We start from the raw sequence: 18,800 nt of genomic DNA on the forward strand, positions 1-18,800 counted from the left end.
ACATTCGAGTATGAACATGAATGAGCGCTGTATATTTCACTTTTTCAGACATTTGAAAGGACACAAGCGTACTTGTGTCTCATTATTCTGTCAATAAAGCTGTCAGGATGTGCGGGGAAATGTTGTGCGGGATATAGAATTTAATCTTGAGTGTGGGAAAGTTCTAAACCTGAGTGGTTCTTTCCTCTCAGGGTGGTCAGTGGCTCTCGCGACGCCACGCTGCGCGTCTGGGATATTGAGACCGGTCAGTGTTTACATGTCCTCATGGGCCACGTGGCGGCCGTGCGCTGCGTCCAGTACGACGGCCGGCGGGTGGTCAGCGGTGCCTACGACTTCATGGTGAAAGTGTGGGACCCCGAGACGGAGACCTGCCTCCACACGCTGCAGGGCCACACCAACAGAGTGTACTCATTACAGGTGAGGCGCCTTCAGCTAATATTGAGCTTGCATATAGAAAAAAGCTTTTCAGATATGGAAGCTTATCTTCCCGACTTCCATGTTCCAACCTGATTTTCTGTACGTGTAAGTTGTGTTTACATCTGTTTGTCTTCTGTGTGGTAACGACACACTTTGGTTGCTATACCAACAGATCTAAAAGAAGGCAGTTTTATCACTTTGCGTCATTGGGACACTGAAAAGATTCAGGGATCAATAAAATGTATTTGTGTCATCTTGTCAATGGAACCAAAGTGGTGTCAGCTGTTATTTGAGCTAAGTTTGGAGGCCAAACTTTAATTTTTTAATCCTCCCTCCCTTCTAGTTCGATGGGATTCATGTGGTGAGCGGCTCTTTGGACACGTCCATACGAGTCTGGGACGTGGAGACGGGGAACTGCATCCACACGCTAACAGGACACCAGTCCCTCACCAGCGGCATGGAGCTCAAGGACAACATCCTGGTCTCGGGCAACGCAGACTCCACTGTAAAGATCTGGGACATCAAGACAGGCCAATGTCTCCAAACGCTTCAAGGTGAGCCACACTTGGAACACACATCCACCAGCTTAATTGTACATCTTTTTTACATCAGAAAACATAGAAATACAAACATGGATCACTGGTTTGGGTCCAGAGAGTCCAGTTAATCCCAGACTACGTGACCTGTATGTCTGTGCGAGGCGGCGCCTCGCCCTCCCGCTCCCTTTGTGTGTGCAGCTCGAACTCCATTAGCGACGCCGGTGCCTCACAGGAAGTTGGAAATCTCTTCATGAATAGTTAAGCCACGCCCCTAAATGCCCTCATTAGCAAACCACATTCTTCCGTGCCGCTCCAACAAACAAAAGGATGGCCCAATGTGGGTCTGAAGAGAGAATCGGGGGCAGGCTGAAGCTGCCGTGTAGACCAGGGGAACTTTGTAGGTCACATAATCAGGTTGGAGGGCAGTTTCTACCGTTCATTAGTGTTTTCTGATGATAGCCCAACAACAAGGTCGTTACTGTCTGCTATAGGTAACGATGCAGATGGTGGCTTCTCCCTGATAATGGAGGCAGGAACGTGGCTGACAGGGAGGTGTGCTGGGGGGGGTGCAGGGCCACGCTGGGGGAGAAACTGCCTTTGATCTGATCACAGAGCAGTTAAAGATCCAAAGAGCTGCTTGATTTGAAGACGTTTCTTCCGCAGATGGAAGCGAAAGATGAATGAAATGTCTGCCACAGCCGCTCTGGCGGAAAACTCGATCCCGCTCTTGGTTGTGTTTCGCATGGCCTTAATTGATTTAATTAAGATATCGTTTTCAAACCCTCCGGGAAATCCGCACTGGGGAACAGTCACAAACAGACAGCGAAGGCAGGGGAAGCGTCGCGCGGTGACGGGCCCGAGTCCTGGCATGTGCGCCGCAGCCCCTCCCCGACACCCTCCGGCAGCACAACAGACACTTTCTGATGGAACCTTAGACTTAATCTGCCTTTTTAAATAAAAAATATAAATAAATACCAGAAATGCTGCGGTGATGTCGAGGCCCAGAACAGGCTGTTTAAAGGATACTGTGGCAACACATTCGTATGAAGTTGGTATTGGAAGATATTTTCCTTTTGCGATGTTGTTTGTGCTGTCAGCAAGAAGCAGAAAGTCATTCACGTTTTATTGTGGCTGTCTGTATAAGCTGGTGGCACCTCCTGTTTCCTGTTGGTGCCCAAGTCTAATTAAATTTAGGAGCGCACAGATGTTTAACGGGCTTTTAGTTTGTGAGCTTCCAGCTCGGCCTCGGGCTCCTTTTGTCTCACGACCGCCTCTCCGTCTGCTCGCAGGGCCCCACAAGCACCAGAGCGCCGTGACTTGCCTCCAGTTCAACAAAAACTTCGTCATCACCAGTTCGGACGACGGCACCGTGAAGCTGTGGGACCTGAAGACGGGCGAATTCATCCGGAACCTGGTGACGCTGGAGAGCGGGGGCAGCGGCGGCGTGGTGTGGCGCATCCGGGCCTCCAACACCAAGCTGGTGTGCGCGGTGGGCAGCCGCAACGGCACAGAGGAGACCAAGCTGCTGGTGCTGGACTTTGACGTGGACATGAAGTGATGGGGAACGTGACGGGGAGGGACGGAGAGAAGGAACCACAGACGAGAGCGGGAGACAAGGCACTCGGTGGCGTCGAAGATCCCCAAAAAAAAAAAAAAAAGAATCCACCTGTCCTGCCCTCAAACATCATCTCCCCCAGCCCCCCCACCTCTGAGGAAATGTTACCACAGACCCTCAAATGTTCAGCTCCCCCCTCCCATGGGGGGGGGGGACGTGTCCATCCTGTCCCCTGTTTAGCTGAGAGGACTGAACTGTTGAGAGGCGGCTCAGCCCGGGTCGGCCGCACACAGAGACCTAGTTCTGCTCAAGCCTGGCAGATTCTTTAGATGTACAGAGATATATTATTTTTTAAAAGACGCCCCCCCTACAGACACACACACACAACCACACGCACACACAGCCACCCTTTGACCCCCCCCCCCTTAAGTTGCCACAGTCACACTCAGAACTGGACCATTGAGGAAGGTTGGTCGAGACTTAAATCTCCACATTTACACCTGAAGTGGACGGAGGGATCTTTTTTCCATCGATCATTTCAGTTTTTGTTGTTCTCTGCTCACTTCCCCTCTTTTCTTTCTTCCTTTCACACAAACACAACTGTGAATTTCAAGTTGTCTTTGGTTCATCATAAAAGGGGATTTTTTTTTCCCTCCTCAGTTGCCAACAGCAACAAATCCCAGTATTAAAACGCTGCTCTGTTCAGGTTTGCTGTCACAAAGGTCCCCCCCCCCCCCCCCCCCCCCCCCCCCCCCAGTTGTTTGTTCTTCCTCACTTTTTTTCTCCCACGTTTCTGCGATTCCGAACTCCGTCTCCACGTAAACACCGATGCTGTCCAGAATTTTTTTCCACAATGTTGCTAATGCGGTTTCCTCGGCGCTGGTGCTGCGATGACAGGAAGTTAAAGCGCTGTGGATCAATGCCTCTGATCCCCCCCCTCCCGTCCCCCCCCATCTCTTCTGCCCCCCCCCAGTGGCCAAACTGTATTTATGCTGCTAGACGAATGGAAAAAAAAAATGCGTGAGGGAACTTTTACATGCTGCGACGTTTTAGTCCCAGGCAAATCTCCAAAATCGAGCTTTTAACGAAGCAGAAGATGACGAAAAAAGAAAAACATCCGACGTTTTTGCTTTATTTTTCTTTGTTTTTGCCACTGAAACTTGAGCCAAACGTGCCTCTACGAGGCTGAGAGGAGGAAGCGCGTCCGACGGGAGCCGACGGCATCGCCAGCAGAGCGGAAGCCAGGGGGATGTACGCTGCCGGCGTGCGTGTGTGTTTTGCGTGCATGAGTGCGTGTGTTAGCGCGTTAACGGGCAAACTTGTAAACACATTCCTCGGGACAAAGCTCTGTCAGCCTGTTCTTTTGGGAAATGTACAAACGCCGCGCGGGGCTGGCGGGGAAGGAGAAACGGGCAGATGAGTCGGTTTGAACGCATGAATGGAAGAGCCGTCTGTACGTGCGCGATTGTCGTTGCGTTCAATGCTGTCCCGAAGCAACAGAGGAGACCTTCACACGAATCAGCCGACAGGTGGAGCAGCCGGGAGCCTTTCGTGTTAACGCGCACGACAGCCGCGGACACGTGGGACCGCCGGCGGGGAAAAAACCCGCGGAAGGGCGACGAACAGGAACATTGTAGCCAAATACAAATCGTCTCAATCTCCAGGAGTCACAACTCGAGCTGAACTGTGAAAGTGGTATAACACTGTATATTAAAAAAAGTAAAGAAAAAAAAACAATCTCCCGACATCTCCTCTTGTTGTTTCTCTCCCTCCGTTTTAATTTATGATCTGGTTTGAGAAATCAGATTTGTTGCAGGTGTTTTTGTTTTCTTTTCCAGTTCATGTAAACTGCCTGGCAAAAAGAAAACAGACGGAAAAAAAAGAACTTAAAGGGATTGTGTATTTGTTTGATTCACTTAGAATTTTATTTTCTTATAACTTAAGTGCAATAAAAATGTGGGTTTTTCTTTTTTTTTTTTTTTTTCCATTTCAAGCATATCAGTCGTCTGTTTTTGTTACCTGTGTGAAGGCATCTTATATGTTCAATAAAGCAAATTATTTGGTTAAGAACATCCAGGCCGGAATAATTTTAAGCACAACGGGAGGGAAACATGCGACAGGAACCTGACGAGCAACGTAATGTTTAAAACGTGCACATTAGCGCTGCGTCAATTACCCATTAATAACAAAAGTTTGGTGTAAAGTAAGAACTTTAGTACATGAACAAGAGTGTGGACCCGTTTGTCATTTACAAACTGCTGTACGAGGGTCCGCAGGTTGCAGTCTTACTCCTGGCCGCTAGGTGCCGCCAGATTTCACACCCTTGACCTGAGAATAACCCCGCCTTCCTCTGAGAACCATTGTTTTTATCCAAGCCTGCGTTTCCAGAGGAGTTTTAGCTTCCTTTCATGTTTTCTGTAAAGCGCCTCACAGAAGGCGAATCTGAATTTGACCCCGTGTATTTTTCACGCCCCGCCAGGGTCAATTACATCCGGACGGTTATCTGTCATGAGCCCACACAGCGTGGTGTAGCTGCAGCGGCGGCGGCGGCGGCGGCATCTGTGCTGCGGATTCCCTTCCATCCTGTTGCCTAGCGATGGCTGGGCTCTGGCCGGACCCCGGCGCTCTGTGTGCTGTACTGGCAGTATAAATGGTATTGTGAGGAAGCGGCGAGGGCTGTACATCCTCACATGAATGGGAGCGTGGGGGAGTTTCCACTTCTGTTGGCAAGGTTCCTTTGAGCGCCTGTTTGTTCAGCGCCATTCGTGTTGTGTAAGCTCTGAATGGTCAAGGACTCCAACCGGGTTTTACTGCAGCGGAATATTTCTTTTGGAAAAGAATCTGAGGCACAAAACGCCACAGCAGAAACGGAGCATTCAAGGCTCTTAATCTACGGGTAAACAACTCACCAGTGGCAAGATGTAAATTTGCTATTTGGTCGGAGCTTCTGATGCAAGAAAGTAAAAGTAGGAGGTTGAATAGTTGCAAGGGCTTTATTCAAATATTGAATTGGGTCCCCCTGCGTGTGTGTCGCAGTGTCATTCCAGCTTGTTGCTACAGTAGCCAAACTAAAATTATAGCTTTTTCGCAGTTTTTGAGTTGAGTCGATGCAGCCGAGTCCATTTTGTCCACTGGCGGCCACCGTAGGATCGCTGACGAAAAACCCCTGGTTCAAGTCAAAATGTTTTTGACTGATGTTGAATGTTTTTTACTGATCTTTAATTTTTATTGTAGAGCTTTTTTTTCCCAAATTGTATTTTCTCTTAACAGTGACACCTGGTGGCCAAGGGTCGGTACAACAGTCATGCAAGCCTGAGATAGAGACACTGGCACAGCTTTATATTGATACATTTATAGAATTATCGTCCGCAACATAAACAATAATTCACTTACAAAGCAGTGAAAGTGGACAAATGGCCATCAGATATTGCCATGGGCCGTGGAGACATGAGCCATTTCCGGGCGTAAATCTGGAGAGATGCTGTGAAGTACATCCGAGTACATAGAAAAGCACATTTTGCGTGTGTGTATGAAGAGATAGCATCAAATCTAAATGCAAATATCCCGAGGAGAAGCTCCAGAGGGCACCCGCTGTGGAGACACTGATGAATCTCCACACTTAGTCCCTTAATGAACTTGAATTTAGGAAGTGATGAATCATCTCATTACTGGATGCTGCTGCTCGTCCATCTACCTTACACTTACGGGCCTCCGACGCGCTTCACTCCCGCTCCATGAATGACGTTCCGTGCACTCGGGCCAAGCCTCTGATGTACCTGTGAGGTGGCGCTGCCTCAAATATGACGGCCCAGGAAGCGCAGGAGAGGGTTAGGTGTGGAGATAAGAGCAGGAGGAGGACGGCTCCCACACTGCGCTCCATATCTCCCCATCTCTTTGTTCCCTAATCCTGGCCTGCAGCATCCCGCTTCCTCTCATTGCCAACACGTTCTCAAAGGGCCGCAGCATTAGGAGTGCGAGCATTCCTCCGCTCTGCTTAATCCTTTTTTGTGCCTTTGTTGTAGCCTGAGAACTGATAAAGAAGCACTTAATCACCGTAACCTGCTGTCGGTGGATGGCGAAGGCGGCTCCAGCGCGGCATCTTGCTCGGATCCCCGGATCCCCGCCTCCTTCTGGGAGCCCACGTTGATGCCTGTCATTAATCTTGACCGCGGCCCTTTGAGAGAACACTCGTATTCGCCACTATGAGGTCAGCATGTTCCCTCCACTCCTCCCCTGTGGCTGAAAAAGTCCATTTTGTGACAAGTCTGACCTTTATTCCTCCTTTCAGGACACAGCTCCTCAAATTCTCACCCAAATGCCAAGTTGTCACAGGCAAAATTGGCAATTTGAGCAAATTCCCGAGACTTGATCACAGCTGAGCGGCGCTCCGGATCACATCTGGGGTTCCATAACGCGATGTGACAGTGGCGATCTTCGGGGCGTCCTCATATTTGCCTCCATCCCTGAATATGAGATGAGGGTCACGAGGAGGATAAGATCAGTTGACTCCGAGTTAGTCACATTCATCTGAATCCCTCAAACGAAATGCCGAGGTTACCCGACACGTTGGCCCGAATCACAGAAAATAAAGTAAAATCACGTCTAGAAAAATTCCCTTTGATCCAGGAGCACAAATGTAGCCACGTTTTCATCAAAGGAAACTCGACGCGCTTGATCAATTTTTCAAACTGTCATTTGAACTGAGTCACCTGAGTTTTGAGGTCAGGCGTCATTAGAAACAGGATATCCACGCCGCCTTGGTTTGACATCACTTCCTGTCGGCGGTTTCCACCTTAAGCAGTCAGTGGAGGCACCTTTGAAAGATTTAAAACCGACCTCGACTGAATCTTGTGCTCGTGTCCGACCCCAGAAGTGACTTTCCCTCAGTAAAGGAAGCACGTGAGGCTGATCGGATTAAGTGTTCCGATCAGGAAATGGCGGACGAAGGTCTGGCGGTACGAGAGGCAGCGTTCTAATCAAATAACAGTTCTAATAAAAGAGGAAATATCATTTAGGTAACGTGGTTTATTCCCCCTCTGCCTCTCTCTTCATAGGCCTGTTATTACCCGATAACATCACTCATATTAACCAATCGCATCCATTGTTTACAGCCGTGTTGCTGAACGTTGCTAAGAGACCAAACCCAGAGGAAAAGAATCAATATTGATCCGAATGCTGTATGTTTATTCTGTGCAGGGAGAGATCCTTGCACGCTACAGAGGTCTTGGGTTCAATCTCAGGCCTCTGCTCGAGTTCTGTTCTCATAACAACGTTACCCCGGCTGGGTTTTCACCTTTTTTGGCGGCGACTAAAGACAAAGCAGACACAGAACAGTGTGTTTTCCGGGGAGAGAAGCAGCATCAGCACCGAGTCGCCACAGCGGATCCCATCTGGAGCGCTCCTGCGTGGGCCGAGGAGGACGCCAGCCCGGAGCTGCTGCGGAGGGCGGATACGTGCTGACTGTCCAGCACCGCCTGTCTCGCTGCGGTAACTGATGAGCACAAGGTGCGCGCTGGCGTGTGCTCCCATTTATCTGCCGAGGAGACGAGTCAGCAATTTCACCTCTGCGGCGTCGGCCTCAAGTTCTAATTATGGTGCATTTTGGCAAAGACTGACCAGGAGACGGATGTGTTTTTACAGGAAAATGCAGTTGCACTTGCTTTCGCCTGTCTAAGCAGTTGTGTGTGTGTGTGTGGGTGTGTGTGTGGGTGTGTGGGTGCTGTTGTTGGTGGCTCCTGCACCCTCTGTGACACTGAGACGGAGCAGAAACGTGACCAGCCCATCTGGAAGACGCGCCTGGTTCCAGAATTAGAACAAAGACGTGAATCTCGGCCTCCTGCGGAGTTCTGCACCTACGTGTCCCGCAGAGGGGTTTATTATCTCCGGAGCCAAAGTTGAGGTCGGTTACGCCTCCACAACATGAGACACGATGGCAGGCTTTCATCTTTTTTGTTTGTTTGAGATGCAGTCCTGGATCCAGCTCGGAATCGACTCAGACAGATGGATTTTTCTGGCCACAAATCCATTAAAATCAGAGAAATCTGCTGAGTCAGCGCATTAACTCCATATAAGGCAGGACAAGTTTCACGACCTTTATTTTGACGAGCTGCGGCGCGCTGCTGGATGGGCGCAGTAATCCACACAGCCATACCTCGTCCGCTTTGAAAACCAGAGACAGCCAAAGAACAAGCAGTGAAATATTCCCGAGAATAGCTTCAATATCAGGACATTAATTATGCTCTCCATCTGTGCAGCAGCGATTCCCAGGAGTCTGCGCTGCTACGCTTTCATCACGAGAGCCGAATTCCACCGGGAGGAGACGTCTCCCTGCAACGGTGGGTTCGGTACCCGTCTGCAAACGTCTCCTGTCGAGTGTGTGGGAGCAACAGTTTGATAATTATCCCATCAGAGGTCGCAGCAGCGTTGATTTAGCTGTAGAAACTAATTGAAAAAGCACATAAATGCAATTTAGAGATGTTATTGGGGGCGATAAAGCCATTCAAACGGAGGAGGGGATGAGTTTTAGGTGAATTTCCACTCAGCCGTGAGGCTGCAGGTCCAGGAGGAGCTCTGGGAATTCTGCTGGGCGGGAAAAAAAGAGACCAAAACTCCAAACGTGTCAGGAAGATGTACTGTATAATCTGGAGCTGTGTGCTGAGAGCTTCGCAGGCCGGCAACCGGGTCGTAATTAGAGCTGGAGACCGGAGAGGCTGGATAATCAGACAGATATGATTGAGTTTTTCCTGCTAATTACGCTGCCAGTCTGGATCCGCTTCCAATGAACCAAAGCTCTCGAAATGCTCTAACATGATGATGAGCAATTAAGAGGATTTCTATAATCGAGAAACCCTCGTGCTGAATTACGTTCCAGACGGTTGCCAAAAAAAATCCCCCAAATTCAGATAACAAAATACCACAGTTGCGTTTGCGAGGTGAGACCTTGTCGAACATCACGCCAACTCCCTGAGGTCGTAACCAGGGTAACGGGGAGCTGCAGAATCGGTGCGGCAAGACGGCCTGAACAGCACGGCGGCATTTTCCCAGCATTCATAGCATTTCCTGGTTCAGATCGGACGTCTGCCAGGCGTCACCGTAGCGAAGACTGTTTGCAATACGTCCTTTAGCCGTACAAATTTAACACGCTTGCTTTAACCAGAAAATGGACTTTAATCGGAATGTTACGAGGAACCGACATCCGCCATGAGCTAATAAGCTAGCAGCTAATTGCATATTGTCTGCCAACTTTTTCAGCACTTTCTTGCGCTGTTTTGAGATTTAAGCTGCAGTGTGAAATGACTGACAATGCAGCCAAGCCTGATCGCCCTCTGGTGGTGGGCTGCAGTAACAGAGCCCCTCCCTCCCCTAGATTATCGCGAAAGCGCTTGAGGAGAGTTAGTTACTGCTGAATCTACCAGAGACTTTACTTCAAATAATGCATTTCTGCACGAATCATCAGGTATTTAACAACTTCTGACGCCGAGGGACTAAACTGCGTTACAGAGATGAATTATTTCATTCAGTCTTGGTGTAGCCTGGTGTGACGCCTGAAGATGTGGCAAAGATGGATGATTTACTGCTCGCTCGCTTTGAGAAGATTAACGTGTGCGGGATAATTCCTCCCTCAACACACGGGATCGCCCTTTGCAAATTGAAATCGTCGTCTTTTCCTCCCAGTCCAGAAAATATACCTCGTCGGCATCCACAGCGGCCGTTCGATAACGCCGACGACGACAGGGACGGGTGACGGATTGCACATTCTGCAAAGGCCGCTGGGAGACGCGGCCAAACCCGATATTAGTCTGAGCCAAGACCGCTTCGCCAAGGTCAGGAACAGCCCTTCACGGTCAGTTTAGCACTTCATGATGGCGGCGGTGAGACCAGGAGGCAGAGGTCAGCTGGAGAATAGATGGGAAGAGCAGCGGAATGAGGATAAATGATCCTGACCCCAGCATTAGCCCCCACCCTGAGCATAGCGTTAGCGTCCCGACAGCGCGCTGCTACGTGGTCGGTCTGCAAGATGAGAAGGATTTCTGATGAAAGCTCCGTGTTGGGAAGCTCTGATGTCATTATTGGTGATTATTTTTATAAACGTTATTCCAAGAGAGGTTAATCGCGTCTATAATAGCTCTGATATTTCTGCTAATCCCTTAGAAGAACCGGTTTTATTTCTAATTGTGTTTTCTATGGCCCCACCCTAAAATATCTCACTTACTGAGCGTTACATCAAAGGAAGCGCTGCAGCCTCCTCGCAGGATGTGTAATTAGACACTAATGAAGAAGAAGACGGCCGCCTTCGTTCCTCCACAGCGACACTAAAGGCTTGCATCACATCAATATCACCACTTTCCCTCTCAGAGGGAGTTGATCATCCAGTTACTGGGTAAGGCTTGAAACCTGGGGGGGGGGGGGGGTAGTCGACATCAAAGCAGCAAATGAAGAGGGGGGGGTTGGTCAGGGCGAAAGGATTTTACTGATTTCAAACTAATGAATGACCTCAGCCTCAGTCCGAACCCACCGAAGCCACCTCACGATGTCGGCCATGAATATTTAAGGCCGGCGCCGGCGTTCTCTGGTGCGTTGCAGCGACCTCGGCCGAGCTGGGATTGATTGGAACGATCTTCAGCCGCCGGCTGCGTGAAACCACTTGCATGGCGATGTGCTCGGCGCCGCGCGGATCAAAGCGGCGAAACACGGGATGTGAAGAGCGTGTGTTGCACATGTGTGCGCCAGGCGGGGCGCTTCACAGGCCGCCATCCGAGCCGGGCGCCTCCCGGCCGACGAGCCGCTTCAAACGGAATGACGGGAGGATCGGGTGGACGTTTGTTGGCTGATGAATGCCAGAGCGGCGGAATAACGACGCTCCGGATGAGACGGCTGTGAAGAGGGATTGAAGGAATGCTCGGCAGACCGGCATGGCTGCCAGAGCTGGAGCGGAGGCCGTTTACGCGAACAAACGGGGAGAACCCCCCCCTTCCCCCCCACGACAAACGCAAGGCGAAACATCCGGCCTTTAAAATGGGATTCCCCCGCGAGGCTGCTGCTGCTGCTGCCACAGAGCCGGAACAGAGCGTTGTCAGTCCTATCAGACAACAGGGGAGCGGCTGATCTGAGATCAGCTGAATTTACCGTATCAGAGGAGAACTCTGTCCCGCTGAGCTTCAGAAGCGGCTGCGCACAGGCAGCTTCCACGGAGCCCAAAAACTGGAGTCAGAGGATCAGCGTAAAGAAAAGAGAGAAATCAAAACTCAGGGCCATTTGTTCTTATCAGAGAACACTCTCAGGGGCCTTTTTTTAACGCTGCGCCCGTCTTTACTGCCGCTCGTCCCAAGTTTCCCCTTCAACCGAAGGGGATGATTAGAAGGCCTGCAGTGGGTGCAGAGGTTCTGATTCTGCAGTCACCCCAAACTTCAATCAGCCTTCTAATTGAAAAGTTCTAATGGGGTTCAGCCGCGGCGCTCCGGCTTGACTCCGATTAAGCGGCGGCCTCGACTCACGGCACAAAGAGGAGACGACATTTCGAAGCTCCACACCAGCGTCCTCGGCTCCTCCGTGAGAGGCTCTGATTGCTCCCTTTAACCGAGCTCGAACAAAAGCACCATTAAAGGCCGATCTGATGCAAATTGGATGCGATAAAGCGGTTTGTATTTTTCATTTTCCTGAGCGTGTAATTAGTCGCAGCCCATTCAGACTGAAAGGGGGGAAAACAATGCATGCATATTGCATTAGGGAGCAGACGGCCGGGGAGGAGCGTCGTTAATCAAAGCTCCGCAAATACAGCTCGTAAGACACCATCGCAGTTTATTCTCAAGGAGAAAAAAAAGGGGGAAAAACCGGAAGTGGTGCCAGTTCTCATGGATAATTCAGCAGATGCAGCATGTTGAGTCCTACATGCAGCACCAACATGCAAAACTCTGCTGCATTATCCATGAGCAGCAGCAGCACCTTCTCATCTGCTGCTTGGTCCAACAGACACTCCACACACGAGTCCCGGTGCCATGAGAGGAGCGGGTCGGGTCGTCTCGGGGAGCATCTCCACGTTTCCCTCACCACGATGCGTGTCCGCGCCGGCTGCCTCCCTGCGGGCGGCGCGGGGCGGCAGACAACCACTCGCCCGCATCACCTCAAATTAATTGACTGTGATTACCTGCAGCCGTCCTTCGCTGCCATGATGTCTCCTACTTCTTCCCTCACAGATCTATAATGCAAACACCCTGCGGCGCACGCACGCCCGCACGCACGCCCGCGTACCTGCTGTTATTTATTCATGTTTGCACGTGTTCTGCGCGCAGTCTCCGCCGTTGGAAAATAGACCCCGCGGGTCCTAATGGAGGATGGAGGAAGAGGAGGCGAAGGCAGGGTGAGTTTTCCTCCACTGACCGGCCAATCTGGAGGAGAGGCTGAGTGCTTCCGCACTGATCAATACCCACCTAATCCTCTTCTGTGTATCATCCCTACGTAAGCTTTGCGGAAAAAACCCATTACCGAGCACTCAACTTTGATACATTGTTAAAAGATTATTTCACGATTCAGCTAGCGCGACTCTTTTTCTCCTTCTTTTCTTTTTTTTTTTTTGAACAATGAAACATCACCTTGATGTAAGAATGAAAAAAAAGGTTTGTGGTGAGAGTTTCACCTGTATCTCTCTTCAGCTCAATGATGGCGGCTCATTGTTTCTATGCTAGTCAGCATTGGGGCACTTTAATGTGCTGAAAAGTTCTGTAATTCCTGGGCTCACACATTTGGCGTTGTTAAACTGAGGTGTTTAACCTTTATACATATATGCAGCAGATCCAGCAGCTCGTCGCCCCCCCCCTTCTGACCCGCCCATTCAGGCTTTCAGAACCAACCACGGTCAGGTATCAGACTGGATCACCAAGCTAATGCGCAGCTCCAGCCCCAAACCTAAAGGTGGGAACTTATTTTCATGAAGCAGCAGCAGCCGCAGACACATTTTTAGCCCCAGCAGAATCTGCGTTTTAGATGTTTTTTTTTAACGTTTTTATCCAACATTGTTAAATTCCAGCCGATATCTTGAAAATACTAAAAGGGGCACGCAGCAATTTCCAACTATCATGAGTCCAAATGATCTTATTAGCATAATTCTCACAGCTATCGAGTCTTCCGCGCTCGAGCCGATGCTGGAAGCTTTCGCCACCCATCTCCATTACGCTCGGCTTGTCAGCGGGCGAGTCGAGCAGAACGGAGGGAGGGAGATCGGTCATGATGAGGCTCCTAACAAAGCAGAGGATGGAGAGATGTCGGCGACGCGGCGAGATGAGGCTAAACAGCCCGCCCGGCCTAAAACGGAGAGCAGCCATTCCTCACGCGCGCTGGGAAGGAAATGACAATTAGGGGGTTGTTCATCATTTCAAGTAGGCCGCCTCTGTCCAGAGCAATATCGAGCGCCGCGCTCTTCATCATTTACAAGAAAACTATGAATTAAACATGGCCGCTCGCTCGCTGGTGGTGATGGGAGCGGATTCGGAACCGTTCCCGACACTTGGTTTTATCTCTTCTTCGGGAGAAGTAGCCTCACGGTGCGTTTGCATGAGCGTTTAGCGAGCAGCTGGGGAAAAAGCCGCTCCTTTTCGCTCTGTTTACATTTCTACATCTCTGTGTTGGGATTCGTTGGGAGCGTTAAACTCCTCCGTCACGGTTCGCTGCTTCCTGTCTGCTCCTCTTCAAGGGCTGCAAACAGGAAGTGGCTTCTCCTGCCAAAACAAGAGGACTCTCCTTCCTATGAGGTCAGCGAGGAGGCTTTGAGCCTTTACAGACTTCTTCCAACTATGGAGAGCCTGTAAATGCTGCATGTGGAGCATCTATGTGCATCAGTGATTTAAACAATAACCAATAAAGAACACAGGATTTGCCTGAGCCTGGACGGGCCACCGGGCCATCCCAGGACACATGCAGAGGCAATGTGCATGTTTTCGTCTGTGGGAGGTGAAAAGGACAGTTGCTAATGCTAAAAAGGCTTCTCCAGATCACCTCTGGGGCAAATCTATTCATTTTTCTATCCAGTTCTTGGTCAGAAAGGAACAATCTCCTAATATTAGTGTCTTCTTTTTGTTTCTTTTACACTGTCTTCTAATAAGGAATGGCTCATTAACAGTCTGAAACCAATAACATCACCTTTTATTAGAAGATGAAGAATGAAAGTACACAAATGGCTGTCATTTAGAGGATGATCCTTTCAGCTTCCGTAGCAGGATCTAAAACCCGGTCACCTTTAGGTGGGCATAAACATGTCGGCGCATTCCTCCCCTGGATTTAGCTCTGCCTGTCAGATTCCTGTCAGGTGTGGGCGAGTGGATTGTAGATCCTATAAAAACGGCTCAATAAGAGGCCGTTTTGAAGCAGACCTCCAGCTGAAACACATCTGTGCAGCGTCCTTCCTCCAGTACATAAAACAAGCGACCCACGCTGGCTCAACCTTCCCCACATGCAGCCGTTTTGCACCTGAGTGTCTGACGGGAAGTCCAGGAACTGCCGGCGGTGTAATATTGATGGTGGAGGCTGAATTACGACGGCGCTGCTGCGTCTGGACGTCTTCTCTGACGACAGCGAATCCTCGTTAATGAACCCCGCGTGTGCGATGCAGCCAGGTGATTAAACACTCCAATCTTCTGTTTTAGTCACAGGTGTTCAGTATTGGGACACCGAAATGGGGCCTAATGGCATCCCCAGCTAAAAGCATCAAAAGATGAACACGGGTGTGTGTTTCCATCCCTCTCTCTCTCTCTCTGGCTCTGGCAGCTGTATCTGTTCCTCAGGCCTCATTATGAGCCTTTTTCCCTCCTCCTCAATCTGAGGCTCACAGGTATTTTCTTCTGTCCACTGTCCCTGCGATTGGATCCGATTATTGACCATCAATTTCTCTCGGCAGGCTCAAATGCTGTCCTGAATGGCAGGTAATTACCAGCCTGCAGTCAGCAGCATGTGTGAGCGCACATTTGTGTGTGTGTGTGTGTGTGTGTGTGTGTGTGCGCGCGTGAGTTTTACTTGGACCTCGAAAAGTTCCCAGAATCAACTACTGTGTAAGAGTAGAGCTGAGATTTCAGATGGAAACAGCAAAGCACTTAAATCTGGACACTTTGAGCTCTCTGAACATGTTTGATTTGTCCAGTTTGGGTCCATTCACTTATGTAAGTCTTTATTTTTTCATCCCGCTCTTCTCAGTAAAGTTAAAACCACCTAATGTGACAGGAAAAGATGCATTAAACATATTTCTGCGATGCCTCGGGTGCATGTTCGCCCATCGTAAGGTTTTTTTGGGGGGGAATCCTCACTGATCAGACGTTGCGGAGGGTTTGATGGCGCACTCGACCCTGTGTTTTTGTCAGTTTCGGAGAGTAAACCACAGTCTCTTTGATACTTCTGCGTTAATCAGAAGCAGACTCCGCCGCCGTCAACACAGAGAAGCTAGAACCTCTCTGAAATTCGCAACCGTTCTGCCGTTTGACCCCAACTTTAACATAAAAAGCATAAAAAACAACTTTCATGTCTTGCGTTAGAGCAGCGACACCACAGACGCTCCCCTGGGGAAGCCTACAAGGGTGGAACTTGAAAAGTATGAGCCCGCTTTGAAGCCCAGCGCCTCTTTTATCCACAGTATCACGGCTGAGACAAGCTCGCTGGTCTTTTGTGTGGCTAAGTGCTTTAATTGCCGTCTGTGTGATCTGGTCAGGCTTCTGCAGGGCTGCTACCCCTCATTTATCTCATTCGCAGCATTAACACACAATATCAGCATCTTCAAAGTCCCGGTAGCAGCAAAATTAGCATTAGCTTCTCAATCCTTGTAGTATAGTTTTCAGTGGGCAGTGGATCGGACTGAAGATCAGTTTGGTTTCTCCGGCGCGGCACAAGCGGCTTTTCTTCTCTTCATGCTTCTGCTAGCGCACGCTCGGAGTTGTGTAACGCTCGGCAGCCTTTATTTATCCGGTGAAGGCTCTCATTTGAGGTGCAGCAGAAATGATGTGGGGATCTGGATGACGCACATGAACGCTGAAACCATGGAAAGGGTTCCCGCCGCCGCCACTTTGGGCACAAACAGTCGCCACCGTGCCGGCGAGGGGACGGTCTGAGTCACTGAGCGGACCACATGGCTGACGTGTGCCTCGAGTCTGAGTCGAGTCTCCTCCCACGCTCCCGGTAAGCCCTTTTTAGACATGGGTGCAGAAAAAGAGCTCTCCACTGATAAGTCGCTTCGACTAGAACGTTAGCGTGGGAATGCTAGCAGGACTAACGCGGAGGGCGTGGTGGAGCTCCTGTCAGGCCGGAAACTGCTGACTGCTCCTTCCCACGCGCCCGTCACCGAGCACAACCACCATTTACCAACAAGACGGCGTCCTTTGCACCGGCTAACCATCACGCTGACTCCCACACCCGTTGACATCGCTATTATCATCCCAAAATTACAGCATTCCTCCAGTTCCTGGCTGGCTCGACTCTCCCTCTGTCTCTGTGGATGCATCTGCACGGCCAGGCAACGTGGTCTTCATGAGAAAACAGCCAGCCTCCTGATTGATATGCACCGACTGTCCTCATGTAGGCTGCCACGACCGCCGCTGCACGGGAGGAGTTAAAATGGAGCGGGCGCAGATGAAAAGGCTGCAGCCGACGCCATGATCCAGCCTCTGTTGGAAGACAGGACGGAGCTGCGCTAACAGACCCGCAGATGTGAGCCCGTTAATCTCATAAAAACCAGGCTAATTGATACTTCGCCGCTGCTCAAGAGCTGATTCTTTGGGGCTGGAAAGAAACAACCCTCCTTTTATGAGATCTGAGCGATTCAGTTGATCGGAGTTGGTAGGAGGAGGAGAAATCCTGGCGTCTGTTTCTGGAGCATCCGGACGTCCGTCGGCTGGGTTCACGGCGCCGCATCACCTTCAGCGTGGCTCCCAGACCAGGACCGAGCTCAACCAGGGTCTGACAGTTTACAAATGTGACAGCAGCCGCGAGCCCTGCAGGCCAAATTAGCCAAACAAAAACAGCTCCTTAATTAATCTAATTAACATGATGCGTTTGGTGATTAACGGAACCAATTAATCACGTCGCTAATGTCTCATAAATAATAAAAAGCACTGTGGCTGAAAGGCTGGATGGATGTGCTCAGCGTAGCGTGAGAGGGATGGGACAGATGGATGTTGCTCATGCTCATTTTGCTACGTCGGTTCACATCCCTCTTCCCGCCCAGACCGCTAAACCTCTAATGGGGGTTCTGGTGTCAGCGGTCCAGCGGTTAATGCCGTGACTTTGTTCCGGGGAACAAATGAATCTGTCTCATCTGCTGCTTGAGCCATCTGTTGATGCAGGATCATCCCACGCCACCAGAATCTCTAATTTCATTAAGCTTGCAGCGTCTCTGCTAGCGCTACGCCACGCGTCTCAAAGTTGTGGTTTTTCCCTCGGTGCGACAGTGACGCCGCGCCCGCGGTCGCGGGGGTATTTCCGAAATCCGCGGCCATCTGGGTGATTTCAGCTGCGGCGCAACGAAGCGGGTTTTTAAACATGTGTGCGCGTCTAATCCTGCGGATTGCGCTAATCCCCTGATATTACAGAGGCAACAGCGCGCCAAAATACGGGCGAGAGCAACAAAGACGCACAATTTTCTACGGATATTAAAAATGTTGCTGCGCTGATGCTGAGGCTTTCCAGCCTTTGGCAGCCCAGAGAGGTTTCTCTGGACCTGTTAGCTAATTAACCAGTAAGATGCTTGGAGGAGGACTCGCATTCCTCAACCAATGAGAACATTCCAGACTTCCTGATAGAGTTCTAAAGATTTAATTCATTATATTCATGACAAACTGGATTATATTAGGACAATGTTTATATTTCTGTCGTACAGCCTCTCCCTGGCGCTCCGGTTCCTCTTGTTCCTCCTCTCTCGACGCTGTCGGCTCCCCTCCTTTTTCATTTTGTCTGCTTCCCTTCTTTCTTTTTATCAGCATTCCTCTTTTTTTCCAAGTGTTTTCTCTTCCTTCTGCATCTTCTCTTTCCTTCGGCTGCTTCCTCCCCTTCTCTTCGTCACCTGCTTCTCCTCTCCTTCTTTCTTCTTTTGCCTTTTAGCTGTTCTTTGGCGGCCTGACCCCGTTGCCTCCATTTTGATTCGTCTCTGAAGGGGAACCTGATCGCAGTCGTCACCTTTATTGTTCACGTTTGTGTCTTTTTTCCCCGTCCATCAAAACAAAGGCAAATATTTGATTTCGTATCTCGGAGAGACAAAGGCCTTCAGTTGAAGAAGCCGGTGAGGGTTGTGGAGATACCATAAAAAGTGCATCAAACGACCC

General features: G+C 50.1%; 1 protein-coding gene across 4 annotated transcripts in view; it reads left to right on the forward strand.

Annotated features, from left to right (window-relative positions):
* fbxw7 (F-box and WD repeat domain containing 7) overlaps window positions 1-4,583 on the forward strand; it is a 58,060-nt gene extending 53,477 nt beyond the window's left edge. For all 4 annotated transcript variants that reach the window (XM_029850506.1, XM_011612962.2, XM_029850507.1 and 1 more), the window contains 3 exons: window positions 192-417; window positions 761-971; window positions 2,246-4,583. In XM_029850506.1, coding sequence (XP_029706366.1) covers window positions 192-417; window positions 761-971; window positions 2,246-2,514 — 706 coding nt within the window. In that variant the 3' untranslated portion in view covers window positions 2,515-4,583. The remainder of the gene's footprint in view (window positions 1-191; window positions 418-760; window positions 972-2,245) is intronic.
* The last annotated feature ends 14,217 nt before the right edge of the window (window positions 4,584-18,800 follow it).

This window comes from Takifugu rubripes, chromosome 17 (genome assembly GCF_901000725.2).
Source record: "Takifugu rubripes chromosome 17, fTakRub1.2, whole genome shotgun sequence".
Taxonomy (NCBI): domain Eukaryota; kingdom Metazoa; phylum Chordata; class Actinopteri; order Tetraodontiformes; family Tetraodontidae; genus Takifugu; species Takifugu rubripes.